The 14,032-nt window shown below is 38.4% G+C and overlaps 5 protein-coding genes across 7 annotated transcripts in view; 3 read left to right on the top strand and 2 right to left on the bottom strand.

The window, feature by feature from the left end:
* On the top strand, positions 471-2,376 carry LOC104769836. The gene is made up of 6 exons (XM_010494140.2): positions 471-833; positions 961-1,083; positions 1,219-1,407; positions 1,494-1,575; positions 1,793-1,857; positions 1,934-2,376. The coding sequence occupies exons 1-6, from the start codon at positions 549-551 to the stop codon at positions 2,234-2,236; spliced, it is 1,047 nt and encodes a 348-aa protein (XP_010492442.1). The 5' UTR covers positions 471-548; the 3' UTR covers positions 2,237-2,376.
* Positions 2,429-4,182, bottom strand: LOC104769838 (protein trichome birefringence-like 21). Its single transcript, XM_010494142.2, has 2 exons — positions 3,287-4,182; positions 2,429-3,207 (listed from the first exon to the last, which is right to left on the bottom strand). Exons 1-2 carry the CDS (start codon positions 4,157-4,159, stop codon positions 2,446-2,448), a joined length of 1,635 nt encoding a protein of 544 aa, XP_010492444.2. The 5' UTR covers positions 4,160-4,182; the 3' UTR covers positions 2,429-2,445.
* Positions 4,206-6,907, bottom strand: LOC104769837 (protein trichome birefringence-like 19). Its single transcript, XM_010494141.2, has 2 exons — positions 6,302-6,907; positions 4,206-5,119 (listed from the first exon to the last, which is right to left on the bottom strand). Exons 1-2 carry the CDS (start codon positions 6,776-6,778, stop codon positions 4,313-4,315), a joined length of 1,284 nt encoding a protein of 427 aa, XP_010492443.1. The 5' UTR covers positions 6,779-6,907; the 3' UTR covers positions 4,206-4,312.
* Positions 8,433-10,819, top strand: LOC104769839 (uncharacterized protein At1g32220, chloroplastic). 2 transcript variants are annotated; one of them, XM_010494143.2, is made up of 10 exons: positions 8,433-8,654; positions 8,917-8,986; positions 9,301-9,389; positions 9,481-9,536; positions 9,638-9,693; positions 9,771-9,864; positions 9,993-10,072; positions 10,171-10,213; positions 10,317-10,408; positions 10,489-10,819. In XM_010494143.2, exons 1-10 carry the CDS (start codon positions 8,596-8,598, stop codon positions 10,657-10,659), a joined length of 810 nt encoding a protein of 269 aa, XP_010492445.1. In that variant the 5' UTR covers positions 8,433-8,595; the 3' UTR covers positions 10,660-10,819. The 2 variants fall into 2 exon arrangements, with proteins under 2 accessions (XP_010492445.1, XP_010492447.1); XM_010494145.2 differs by having other exon boundaries at positions 8,920-8,986.
* LOC104769841 (structural maintenance of chromosomes protein 5) overlaps positions 11,022-14,032 on the top strand; it is a 4,811-nt gene continuing 1,800 nt past the window's right edge. The window contains exons 1-2 of one of the 2 annotated variants that reach the window (XM_010494151.1): positions 11,022-11,196; positions 11,589-13,812. In XM_010494151.1, coding sequence (XP_010492453.1) covers positions 11,609-13,812 — 2,204 coding nt within the window. In that variant the 5' untranslated portion in view covers positions 11,022-11,196; positions 11,589-11,608. The remainder of the gene's footprint in view (positions 11,197-11,588; positions 13,813-14,032) is intronic. The other variant, XM_010494150.1, reaches the window with a different exon arrangement.

Below are 14,032 nucleotides of genomic sequence, written 5' to 3' on the forward strand. Positions count from 1 at the left end.
ATGAACATGCTTGAGGTTTGTGATTTGATGTTTTGCTTACCAAAGGAGTAAGAGGGTTGATTGCAAGCAATGTAAATTACTAAATTTGCAAACACGCGGACGCGGCAATGCATATTACATTTCTTTGGCTCATAAATGTTGCTTTCAATGCATTTATATATATCCCTAAAATAATACTACTATCTTCAAGATTTACATATCACATTTCTTATAGTATTACTTGATGTTAACATTTAACACTAACAGAAGTTATTAGAATTTATTAAAGATAAAGAAAATTCTATAATATAAAAGATTAGTTGTAAATTCTGATTTGATAGAGATTGGGTTTGATGTTTGATAGACAAGGCCTTTTTTGAGGCCCAAATATAGGATGGATAGTAGAAAGTAAAAGCAATTTTGCGCGTCAACCAAACCAACAATTGAATTTCACCTAACGTAACCGAACTGTCCCGGTTTAAGCACCAACCACCTCGGTTTAGCTCTGTGATCGTCCTCCTGCTAGTTTACCAAAGAGACGGAGAAGAAGAAGAAGAAGAAGAGAAGATATGGCCGGACTACTAGCTTGGGCCGCCGATGTCGTCGGGAAAAATGGAAAAGAAGGAGACGATGAGAAAGATCGGATCCCACTTGTTTTCACGGAGGAGCAGCAGAGATACGTCGACGAGCTTGGCCGGAAAGCGACAACCCTCAGCCGTTCGATCCATGATCTACGGCTTAGATTGCCTCCACCGGATATCTCCCAGCGTCTGCCTCACCTTCTTGCTCACTCCCTCGCCTCCAATGCCGCTCTCACTCTTCAGCTTGATTCGCATTCCGCTACTCGTGAACAGGTTTGAGTTACTGATATAGTGAAAGCTGATTTTGGAATCGTGTGTTTGCATTATAGGATTAGTCTTGATATGGACATGGCTTATTGATTTATGATCCTCATGGTTCTCAATTTGGTATTGCAATTAGGCACAAATGAGAGAGCAGACGCTGCTGGAAGAAAACAGTGCATATGAGAATGCAATATCAACCTGTGAGACCAAATTAGACGAGAAAAGGACTGAAGCAGATTCACTTCTTAGAAAGTTGAAAGTGAGTTACCCTAGATGATAGACGTTTTCTTGTTCAAATATAGATTGTGGTTCTTTACTTGTCTATGATCTTGTTTAGATAGTAATGTTGCTCTTGTTACCATTTGGGCTCTGCCTGATATCATATGGTTTGTAGGAGCTAGAAGATGTGGAGGAAAACTTGAAAACTGAGCAGGAAGATGCACAAGCTTCTCTAGAAGCAAGTCAGTCCAAAAGCTCTGGTGAATCTGTTGTTCAGCGTGATGGGAATGGAAGAGATGAAGTAGATACAGAGGCTATGAAATCTTTTATGCTAGAGAAGTTGGAGAGCAAAAAGAATGATTTGGTTGGTTTTCATTTTACCTTCTTTTTGTAGAATTATCTTGTCTGGTTGTATATCTAACGGCAGTGTAAATTATATTTTTCTTTTAGAGTTCAATGGAAGAAAAAGTTCAGGATTTAGAGAGGAGTTGGGCTGTTATACAGGAAAGAGCACTGAAGCAGCCTTCTCCAGGTACTTTTTGTCATCAAATCTGATTAGTTGTTAAAATACTAGTTTATCACCATTCTGAACCATTACGTCTTCAACATACTATATGAAACCAAAAATCTTTGTTAATAGCTTATTTAAGTAAGATTCCTATAGAAATCTGTTTGTGGTTCCATTAGATAGGTTGATAGCGTGAACTGTTCATTCACATTATCTGACTAGAAATTGTTTGCTTTCACAGCTCAGAGAGAGAAGACACTGGATAAACAACTTCATAGTCTAATCGAGCAATTAGCTGCAAAGCAGGTCCATCTTAAGCCAAATTAGTCTACACTTTTACTTTACACGGTTTCTTAACAGAAACTTTTGATATGTCAATCAGGCACAAGCAGAGGGGATTGTTGGTGAGATTCATTCGAATGAGATGGAGTTAGAGAGACTAAACAGTCTGTGGAGAAGGTATGAGAGCTTTAACGTTGAGGGGAACGCTGCAAGGAACAGATTTAAGAGAACAAATTCAGATAGAGGATTTGGTTCAGACCAGGAAGTTGATGGTCATTCCTACCTTCCATATACATCTGCTACAAGAAATGAGACCCAAACGAGGCTTATGTATCTCAGGTCAGCTTTTGTCGTCTACATTTTGGCTTTGCACGTCCTGGTTTTCATCAAAATTTCCTTTTGAGAAATTGTGTACAAGAGTGCTCTGTTGTGCTTTTTAGTTTGCGCAAAGGGGTCAATACACTGCATATAAAATTTATAGGAATACGATAATTGTTCTCAAATGATTTTCTGTCCTTCCATATAATATACTGCAATTGAATACTGAGACTTCTACATAAATTTTTCTTTACATTTTTAGATATTTGGTCTCCTCTACTCATTCTTGAGGATCTAGTTCTCTGTCTTCATCATTTGTAGCAAAATATCATTCCAAGTATCGATAGGTCCAGGTAGGCACCAATGAATACAGTCATTTCTTAAAGTCACCCCCGCATTCTGTAGATGGCCATATCTCCCAGGATGCCCATCAGGTCGCAATAGCATTGCCTGAGTCATGTCCATTAACTTTAGTCTCAAACCCTTCTTCTTCCTCCCTTCTTCTTCTGCAGCTCTAAATTCCTCCAGCTGAATGTCATGAACCTGGAGATCTGAACCTTCGGGTATAGTCTCGTTTCGTCTGTAAGGTCGTGTCCTGACACAGTCCCCTCCTTCGTTCCAAGCCCCACCTTCGAAATGTTGAGGAGAAAAACTCCTTAAAAATGCCAAACCGTTGAAATTTTCGAGTATAGCTTTTAGAGAAATTCTTAAAGCCTTCCTGTATCCATAGTCCAAAGGCAACTCAGTAGTGTTTGGTAACGCACAATATTGGCACCCAGAGATTTTTTTATTTTCATAGAAAATAACCGGCCGGTAAAACCAATGGCCGGATGATATAACCAGGTAGTCGAGCTTGTCGAGCTGACTTGTCCACGCAGTGTCATACTCGTCGAGGTATAGGCTGAAGAACTTGGACTTGGGATCTGTTGGGTCAGGTTTAGTAGTCTTTACTAGAAATGGTGACCACATGGCATGAAGAGTGAAGTTATATGATGTGTAGTTCCATACTTTAAAATCTGTATTTGGTGAAGGAGAAATATCTTCAGGATATTCCACCTACAAGGAATTAAAAAGTTAACACACAGAGATATGTTGGTTAGATGGTGATCATTGACAATTAGGTTGGATATTTTACCCTAGAGAGAAGGCACAAGAGAGATTGAACTTGATTTCTGCTAATGGAATCCCCAACAAACCCCATGGCTTTCCCTCTAACCATTTCCAAGAACTCTTGAGGATCAATGATGGGGAGATCACATCCATCCGGCTTCCACCTCCATCTCAGGAACCCGGTGTCTGGTCTCCCGTACTTCATGCAGTTCTGATGCTCATGTATCGCCCAACAAGTGGTGTTGGTGTAGTATGGAGCTTCTTCGTTCGGTACCCATTCCCCGGTAAAAAGATCACACCTTTGCTCATCATCTCTGTTCCGCATCCTTGATGGTGATGTATTGACTGGGGATGAATGATCATCAGATGAAGAATTCCGATGTCTTAAAGACGTCTGATTAAGTGGAGCGGGAATGGGAGCGTTCACAGGTGAAGGACTCTGAGCGGGGGAAGACATCCAATGTGGTGGAGCAGTAATCGGACTACTCTTAGGTGAAAGAATCTGATGAGATGAAGGACTCCGTTGTCTTGAAGGTGTATGAATTGTTGGAGAGGGAATGGGACCATTCTCGGGTGTAGGAATCTGATGGAAAGAAGATTTTCGATGACGTGAAGGCGTATGGTCGTGTGGAGCGGGAATGGGGCCATTCACGGGTGAATGAATTTGAGTTGATGAAATATTAAGATGACTGAAATGCATATGGGAACGATCAGTTTCAGATGATGAGATTGATAGAGGTAAGATTGGATTTGCGAGGAGAGAATATAGAGCAGGGACTATAGTGAAGAGAAACAGAGCAAATGCTAATGTAACTGCAACTCGTGGTGTCCTTTGAAGGATTGCAAACAAAGGAAGCTCCATTGTCTGCTTCGAGACAATGGTGTCCGAGCTTATCATATATATGTATGTATTTATATGGTGTATAATGGTGAGGTAGTGGTCATCCAATAACTAGGCACAACCGTTGACCATGTTGTTAAAAATAATTAAATAAACCAGAGAGAGAGAGAGAGAAACAGAAGACTTGATTTGGCTTGCTCATTTTACTCATTAAGACAACATTTTCCGAACTTGAGCCAATAATCCTTTGTCTTTTTCTCTCTTTAGCATAGCAAGCAAGAAGTCATTGAGGTTATCAATAGGACCGGGCAAGCACCAGTGAACACAATCGTTGTACAATGTGACATTGGCCTCTGGCATATGGCCGTAGCGGCTCGGGTGACCATCAGGTCTTAGCCACATCGCTTGAGTCGTATCTAGTAGTCTTAACCTCTTCCCTTTCTTCTTCGCTTCTTCTTCAGCTCTCCAAAACTCTTCCAACTGAATCTTGTGTAGCTTCCTTGTCGTATCATCTTGAGCCTGGTCGTCGCTCTTATAAGGTTGTTTTCTCAAACAATTACCTCCTTCGTTCCATAACCCGCCTTCAAAATGTGATGGTGCAAAAGTCCGTAAGTACATAACCCCTTTGAAGGTCTTCGAGTCCAAGATCGCTTTCAATGCGGTTCTAAACGCTTTTCTATACCCGTAAAACATTGAGAGATCGGTTATGTTCGGTAGTTGACAATAGTGGCAACCGATGATTGTCTGGTTTTCGTAGTAGACCGATGGACGGTAATGCCAATGGCCAGAGGAGATGATCACATGGTCGAACTCTCCTATATCTGCAGTCCAACTCTCGTCCGCCTCATCGAGGTATAGGTCAAAGATATCAGTATTCTTGGGATGGGTCTGACCGGGTTCTATGGACTTTACCAAGTGCGGTGTCCAAAATACGGCGATAGTGAAATTGTATGTCTCGTATGTCCATCGTTTGAAATAATCGTCATCCTTGACCGAAGCATCCACCGGATATTCAACCTACAATGTTAAATCTAACTTTAGTTTCTATTATGAAGAATCTCTAATCCGGACAGATTGATGAAAACTACAATTGGAAATAATTCATTTTGGTTTCATTTTTTTGAATTTGAACATATTACTGTAACCAAATCGTACCAAAGTAGAGCTTAGAATTTCTTTTGATTATAAAACAAAAGGAAACATTATTATTATTCTTAAACAAACCAAAATTCAGATAAGATTCGATTCATCAATCAGTGCACAAAAATCCAAACCAAAAATTTAACAAAAAGAAGCCAGACAAGACATCCCTCTTTGATATTGTTTATGCGATTTGCTAATACAATTGGTTATTTAGCTAATAAACTCCGTGGAAATGTCAATGTGTATTCTATAATTTCTATTCCTTTTCAGAATCTTTACACATAAGTAAACTTATTTTTAATTAAAACATCCAAAATCATTGGACTACACATTCCTGTTTCATAATTACTTATTTTTATATAAGAAAAACATTATTTCAATAATTGTGGCACCGGTGAACCAAAATCACCTTTATGCACGAACCAATCTTGTATTTGTATAATTAATTGAGTAGTTATATGATTTTATCAAAAAAAAGTTAGGTAATAATAACATACATGTCAATTAATAAGGGTATATGCATACACTTCTTAATATGAGGGTATATGATCTCAATCTCATCGAAGTAATGATGCACATATAACTTCGTTTATACTACAGTAACTACTTTATCAAAAGTGTAACTTCGACTAATAATTAAGTCATATATACGTACGAGTCTATGAGCTAATGATTCGAGTTATAGAAGCTCATCGATTATAATGTTACTTCGAAGTCAAGAGTGGTTATATAATAATCTTCTTAAGTACTAAACTATGATTTACTTATTTTAATGCAATTTCTTGCTAGTTAAACTGAGAATTGTCTATAGCGGGTTTAGTGACCAAAAAGTGGGTTTAAGGACAAATTAATACTTTGATCCGTTTACATCATACATTTAAATTCTTATTTTAGAAAATTCAAAATTATGCTGGAAAATAAAAAGAAGAACTTTAATTTGTAAATTAAGCAACATATGTCCCAACAAAAACAGAGACCAAATAATAAGTTTTAAAACAATGAAATGTTTTTCTAAAAACTAAAATATAATGTAAGAAATAAAAAGGTGTTAGTTACCTGAGAGAGAAGGCAGATCAAAGACTGCATGTGGTTTCTGCTAACGGAGTCACCAACAAACGCCATAGTTTTACCTCTCACGATCTCAAGAAACCGGAACGGGTCAAAAACAGGCAAGCCATCTACGCAGCCGTAAGGTTTCCATTTCCACTTGAAGAAATCCGTGTCGGGTCTTCCAAACTTCATGCAGTTTTGGTGTTCGTGTATCGCCCAGCACGTCGTGTTTGTGTAGTAAGGTGCATCAGGGTTAGGAACCCACTCTCCAGAGAATATGTCGCAGCCCTCGTGTGATGCTACGACGGGGTTTTGGAGCTTGATGATGCTGCTTTGGCTTGGAGGTTGTTGCTTGAGGAAGAAGTTAGGGTCTTCAAGAAAAGGGTAGAGAAGAGGGATGATGGTGAATAGAGCTGTGGCAATGGTCACTACGATGAGTAGCTTTTGTTTACTTGGAAATGTTGCAGAATGAAGAAGCTCCATTGTAGGAAAGATAGATGATCAGATAGAGAGAGGAGAGAAAGTAGGAAGACTATATCTAGAGTTTGGGACTAGATTTGTTTATAAGTTGTGCAAAAAGATTTGTGAATCCTTTGTGATACAACAAAAAGAGTAGGTGTCACATCTAAATTATGAGTTATGATTATTGCAAAAATAGCCAGCAGAGGAATTTAAAGTAACCAATGAAACAAATAAATTCACAAGGTGATTTGACTATTCCAGTAATATGGACGTTTTTTGTCGGCAATTTGGAGGTTTAAATGATATTTAATTCTATAAACACATGTAATTAGGCTTTAGGTTGTTGTTATATATATGTAAGTGTCACAAATACTGTAATTTGATTTTCAAAAAAGCATGTCTTGTGCTGTATATGAATTTAGCTGAGATAACGCAACGACGGAAGTATAACACTAGGCTACATGTCTTGGATATAACTTACTTATGTATCATAGTGATTTTTTTTCAACAATTCTTACTTTTGATTATATTATATATATCAAGTTATATTATGTTTTTTCCAACTGTTACAAAAAAGTTAAGTGACTAGGAGTTAGGACAAACATATATGAGTTCATTCACCCATGTGGATTCTTTTTGGCTTGTTGTTATTATTGATCAAAAGGTAACAAGGGTTTCTGTTTGACTGTTTCATTATATCTTAAACAAAAAACTTCTGAATCGAGTTAGTAGTTCTAAATTCACAAACAAGTAGACACTATGGTCTAACAAGTAAAATTGAATGTGAATATGATCTAACATCTAAGAAACACTCAAAAGCATAGCCTATATATAGATCCATAACGTTATTATAATTTACGCCTCTAACGACGGAAGTACTACCACTAGGCTGCATGTCTTGGTTATATAATTAACGTAACAATACACAGATAAGGCCGACTTCAAAATATCTGGTCGCATCACTGAATCTTCATATGATTCTATAGCTGATAGCGTACAATACTTACATGAAAGAGATCGCATTGTTGTTTGTTGTTCTCAGTTTCTTGCAACGAAATTGTCTGTTTTGGTCCAAGTCAGGCAATATAATGTTTTGGACACAAGGTCAACAATGTTGTGACCTGATCACTTGACCCAGTTGCAACGAACCAAGCCTCTCTGATTCGTTTTTGGCTCCTGCGACTCTGTCCATAATTGCTTAACTATATATCTCTAAGGCACCAAATTAGCTTTGATTTCTTGAAATGTTCAAACTGTGGCAAGAGTTTTATAAAGGTTTTGACAATATTACGAGTTTTGCGTTAATTCTGAATATGGAAATATGGACCAAAACTAACCCACTAACATTTTGGTTCGGTTTGGTTAGGTACGGAAATGTTTATGTCGGTTTTTGCAAATCCGGTAATTTTACACAAACATCAAACAACAATCATCATCACCAAATTTATCGATGTAATCCGAAATAAACCACAATCATCAAATCCAATTTCATCAGCATCAAGCAAAACCTCAATCATCATGATTCATCACCATTGATCGTATAGAAGTCATGAGTCACACTACTGGAACGTACCAATACTACAAGTCATAATCACAGAGTTTGTATAAGAGGGAGACACGTGGATCGTCGACGTGGAAGCTAGAACGCCACAAACGTTTCTACAGTTGTGATTGTGAAAGGTCTCTCCTTTTTTTTTCTTTCTTCCTTCTTCCAAGATGGCGATTTCAAGCTTTTTAAGAAATTCTAAAGTTTCAAAATTTTAATCGCTTACCCAAGTTTCAATTAATTCTCAGGTTACAATACTTGAGCTACTCTCAGGTTTAGGGTTAAGTGTACGATGTTGAGGTCTCTGATTTGGAAACGATCACAGGCATCATCTTCAGCCATCACGATGTCGTGAGTTCTTCTTCTTCCTCTTCCTAGGTTTTCGATCTCTGTATAATGTTGTTCGAATAAAGCATTGATCTTTATTGCTGTTAGTTTGGTTTTATCGGATAAAAACGCTTACCAGAGACGAAGCACTTGTAGGGGGGTTTTCATCTTTTGGGGCATTGGCTCTGACTGTCCCAATAGTTGAAAATTTTACTGCTGAATTGTGTGATTTCGCCGTATTGGTTTGCACATACTGATGTGATGGTCTTGTCTTTTATCTCTTTAGCAGCTCAATCACTCAGAGAGGAAATGAAAGGCTTTTCTCTGAAGCCTCTGGTTCACATTCAAGTAATAAAGTAATTCACCATAACTTTTTTTTTTTTTTTTCTTCATTTCATTTGAGTTTGATTAGACATTGTGATAAGAGAGTTCTTCAAATCCGATTGTCACATTACAAAGTTAGTTTAGAATAGAATTAGTTGAGATAAGAGTGTAGAGTTGTCTTTGGTTATGAGGTTGTTGATGAGAAGTCTCTTGGCTTATATACTAGAGTTCTCTTTGATCCAATTTGTGTTTGTTTTTTCAGTGCTATGCAAAGAAACTTGTTCACAAACTGTTTCTCTTTTTTTTATTCACTGTACCTAGCACATCGTTTTTGTCTTGAATGCAGATATTGGTTTTGGGAGGAAATGGTTATGTAGGTTCACATATATGCAAGGAGGCACTGAGACAAGGTTTCTCTGTATCTAGTCTTAGCAGGTATTTCTATTATTACCTTCTTTAAACTCTTACGTGTTGCTCATATACTGTCCTTTCGTAGCTTATCTTTTTGTCTTTGTACTGTTATTAGGTCTGGAAGATCTACTATGCATGGTTCATGGGTCGATGATGTAACCTGGCATAAAGGTATTCTCAAGATCTGAATACACATCTCACTTTGCTGATCATTATTAAACAAAAAGAATTTGGTAAATGACTTGGTTTCTGTTTTCCTACTTAAACAATAGGTGATTTGCTTTCACCTGATTCTCTGAAGCCTGCACTAGAAGGAATTACATCTGTGGTAATTAAGGAATCTCCTGAAAAGTCATTTCATCATATGGTTCCTTTCAATCGTATCTCATGTGGAAACTTGTGCAGATTTCATGCGTTGGTGGTTTCGGTTCCAATTCACAAATGGTCAGAATTAACGGGACTGCAAACATTAATGCTGTTAACGCTGCTGCAGAACAAGGTAAAATATTTGTAGACTGTGATTATTTTTAAGCCCTTCTTTGTTTGTATGGGCAAACATATCTATGTTTCTGTATGTTCTTTGGCAAACTGACTAGAAAAAGAAGCTTGTTATATTATTATTGACAGGTGTGAAAAGATTTGTGTATATATCAGCTGCGGACTTTGGTGTGATAAATAACTTGATTCGAGGATATTTCGAAGGAAAGGTTATTCTTCTTCTTATTCTTTGTCTTTGTCTTTTTGGATTTTCTTCTTTAGATATTATTACATATCTCTTTGATCAGTTTATTTTATAAATTTGCAGAGAGCAACTGAAGCTGAGATTTTGGATAAATTCGGAAACAGAGGTGTGTAAATCCTCTCACTTTTTATGTTGAACTCGCTTGTTGTATTATGCGTGTTCATTATATTCTTTCACTGAGAACCTGTTGTTTTGTATGGCTTTCTTAGGAACGGTATTAAGGCCAGGATTCATACACGGGACTCGTCAGGTCGGTAGCATAAAGCTGCCACTTAGTCTCATTGGAGCTCCACTCGAAATGGTAAAAACAAGTGTGAATAAAAGTGTGAATCTTTAAATAATAAAAGATTGAATCTTTGTTTTCTTTAATATCATCTGAAGGTTTTGAAGCTGTTACCAAAAGAGGTGACGAAACTTCCACTGATCGGGCCACTTTTAATACCACCGGTCAATGTTAAATCCGTAGCAGGAACTGCGGTAAAAGCTGCAGTCGACCCCGAGTTCGCTTCTGGAATCATCGATGTGTACGGGATCCTTCAACACGGTCACTGAACACGAGTTACACGACACAAACAAAGTTTGTCCTTCTTATGGTTTTAACTGACTAAAAATCAAATGTAACGACAACCATTGTCTCTAAGTTTTTGCCACCAAATAAATGTTTGAAACTGAAGCAGCTTCAAAGCAATATAATAGAGATTCATTTTACGTATTTTATTTTCTCTCAGAGGAGTGCCAAAACAAATTAACAATGCCAAGCGTCGAATTGTAGCGGAGCCTATTGAGTTGATTAAAATTTGAACGGGTTTTATTAAATAACCGGACTAAACCGTAACCGTGTATGATTATTATTATGATTTTAAAAAGCAATCGAACCGGTCATAAAAGGCATAATAAACCTAGGGAGAGGGAGAGTGTGCTTTTTTTTTGTCGTGCTCTTTTGGTTTCCCGGGTTTTCGCTTATTCATCGGGTTTCACTTTCAGCTCTCAAAATCGCGATTCAAATAGAGACAGAGAGAGGGTTTTTTTTCGTATGGTACAGTTTCGGACTCGAGAATTATCGATTTCGGCTAAGTTTCACTATTTCAGGTCTGTTTTGTCTTCTCTCTCTCTGGATTGAGTAAATTCAACTTTGTTTCAGCGAATTGAATCGAATTGTGTATTCTTCTCTTTGGGATTCGTCTCTGTCTCCTTTGTAATAGTTGAATTTTGCTTAATTTTGTTGTTGTTGTTTGTTTGGTTTCATTGTTCATTTTTTTTTTTTTTGAGTCATAGGGTTTGTGTTGGAAGAGAAGTGATATTGTGAAACTGATGATTGTTTTTTTTTTTTGTGGTTACAAGTTTCCATTTGACCAAATTCTAGTTTTTCGTTTCTTCAATTTTGGTTTTAGGGTTTGCCCAGATTTAAAGTTTTAACCTTTTAGTTAACTTTCTAATTTTCGATTCTGGGGATTTCATATACAAATTTTGTAACTTTTCAGGTTAACCTAGAGAAACAACAATGTCTGAACGTCGTGCTAAGCGTCCCAAAATCTCCAGAGGGGAAGATGATTTTTTACCTGGGAATATTATCGAAATCGAGCTTCACAATTTCATGACGTTTAATCACTTGGTATGCAAACCTGGATCACGTTTGAACCTTGTAATTGGACCAAACGGATCAGGTAAGAGTTCTCTTGTCTGTGCCATTGCACTTTGTCTTGGTGGTGAGCCTCAGCTTCTTGGTAGAGCAACCAGTGTTGGTGCATATGTTAAGCGTGGTGAAGATTCTGGTTATGTCAAGATCTCTCTTAGAGGGAACACCAACGAAGAAAATTTTACGATTTCTCGTAAGATTGATACTCGTAACAAGTCGGAGTGGATGTTCAATGGAAACGCAACTAGTAAGAGGGAAGTGGTTGAGATCATCCAGAAGTTTAACATCCAAGTTAACAATCTTACGCAGTTTCTGCCACAAGACAGGGTTTGCGAGTTTGCTAAGTTAACTCCTGTGCAGCTTTTGGAGGAGACAGAAAAAGCTGTTGGTGATCCTCAGTTGCCAGTCCATCATCGCCAGCTTGTTGATAAAAGCCGTGAACTGAAGCAGCTTGAGAGAGCTGTGGAGAAAAATGGGGAGACGATGAATCAGCTTAAGGCTCTTGTTGATGAGCAAGAGAAGGATGTGGAACGTGTTAGGCAGAGAGAGTTGTTTTTGACCAAGGTTGATTCTATGAAGAAGAAATTGCCATGGCTTAAGTATGATATGAGAAAGGCTGAGTACATGGATTCTAAGAAGAGAATGAAGGAAGCGCAGAAAAAATTGGATGACGCTGCAAGGAATTTGAACAGCATGAAGGAACCTATTGAAAAGCAAAAGAAGGATAAAGCTGTGATAGATTCAAACTGCAAAAAGGTTAAGAATCTCCTGGATGCAAATGGAAGAAACCGTGGTAACTTGCTCGAGAAAGAAGATGAGGCAGAAGCACGTGTAGTGGCAACATACAAAGAACTGGAGGAATTGAAGAAACAAGAAGAGCATCGCCAAGAAAGGATTCTGAAAGCTACTGAGGATCTGGTTGCTGCGGAACGAGAACTCCAAGATCTGCCTGTATATGAACGTCCTGTAGCCAAACTTGAAGAATTGAGCTCTCAGATTACAGAGCTGCATCAGAGCATTAACCGAAAGAAGAGTCAGAAGGAGGACAACGAGAGGCTTTTGTCTCAGAAGAGATTCACCCTGAGGCAGTGCGTAGATAAGTTGAAGGACATGGAGAATGCAAATAACAAACTCTTAAATGCGCTACAGAGAAATGGAGCTGAAAGGATATTTGACGCATATCAATGGGTGCAACAGAATCGTCATGAGTTTAAAAAGGAAGTATACGGTCCCGTTTTGGTAGAGGTTAACGTTCCAAATCGAGAGAACGCTTGCTATTTGGAAGGTCATGTTCCTTTTTATGTCTGGAAGTCTTTTATCACTCAAGATTCCGAGGACCGTGATTTCCTGGTTAGAAATCTAAGACGATTCGACGTTCCTGTTCTGAACTTTGTGGGCGAAGGCGGCAATCAAAAGGCTTCCTTTCATATTTCTGATCAGATGCGTTCTCTTGGGATCCATGCTCGGCTTGATCAAATATTTGATGCTCCTGACGCCATCAAGGAGGTTTTAACTTCCCAGTTTGGTCTGGATGACTCGTACATTGGATCGAAGATTACTGATCAGAGGGCTGAAGAAGTCTCCAAGTTGGGTGTTAGAGATTTTTGGACACCGGACAATCACTACCGGTGGTCTTCCTCAAGGTATGGTGGTCATTCCTCTGCAAGTGTAGATTCTGTATATCCATCACGTCTTTTATTATGTGGGGTGGACGTTGGGGAGCTTGAGAAACTGAGATCAAGAAAGGAGGAGTTAGAAGACGCTATTTCATCCATTGAGGAAACTCTCAAGAGTCTTCAAACAGAGCAAAGACTTTTCGAAGAAGAAGCCGCTAAACTTCAGAAAGAAAGGGAGGAGATAGTTAATGTTTCGCTTCTGGAGAAGAAAAAACGCCGCGACTTGGAAACGCGTTACCAGCAAAGGAAGATGAAGCTACAATCCTTGGAGCAAGAGGAGGACTTGGATGCTTCAGTTGCTAAGCTGATTGATCAGGCTTCCAGAGCTAATGCTGACCGCTATACATATGCGATGAATCTCAAGAAATTGCTCGTGGATTCTATTGCTCATAGGTGGAGTTACACCGAGAAGCATATGGCTTCTATTGAATTGGAAAGAAAGATCAGAGAGTCGGAAGTCAATATCAAACAATATGAGAAAGTGGCACAGCAGCTATCTGTCAGCGTTGAGTATTGTAAGAAAGAGGTAGAAGGAAAGCAGGTGCAGCTAGCAGCTGCCAAGAGGAATGCAGAATCTATTGCAACCATCACACCTGAACTTAAAAAGGAGTTC

Source organism: Camelina sativa, chromosome 20, assembly GCF_000633955.1.
Source record: "Camelina sativa cultivar DH55 chromosome 20, Cs, whole genome shotgun sequence".
Lineage (NCBI taxonomy): Eukaryota > Viridiplantae > Streptophyta > Magnoliopsida > Brassicales > Brassicaceae > Camelina > Camelina sativa.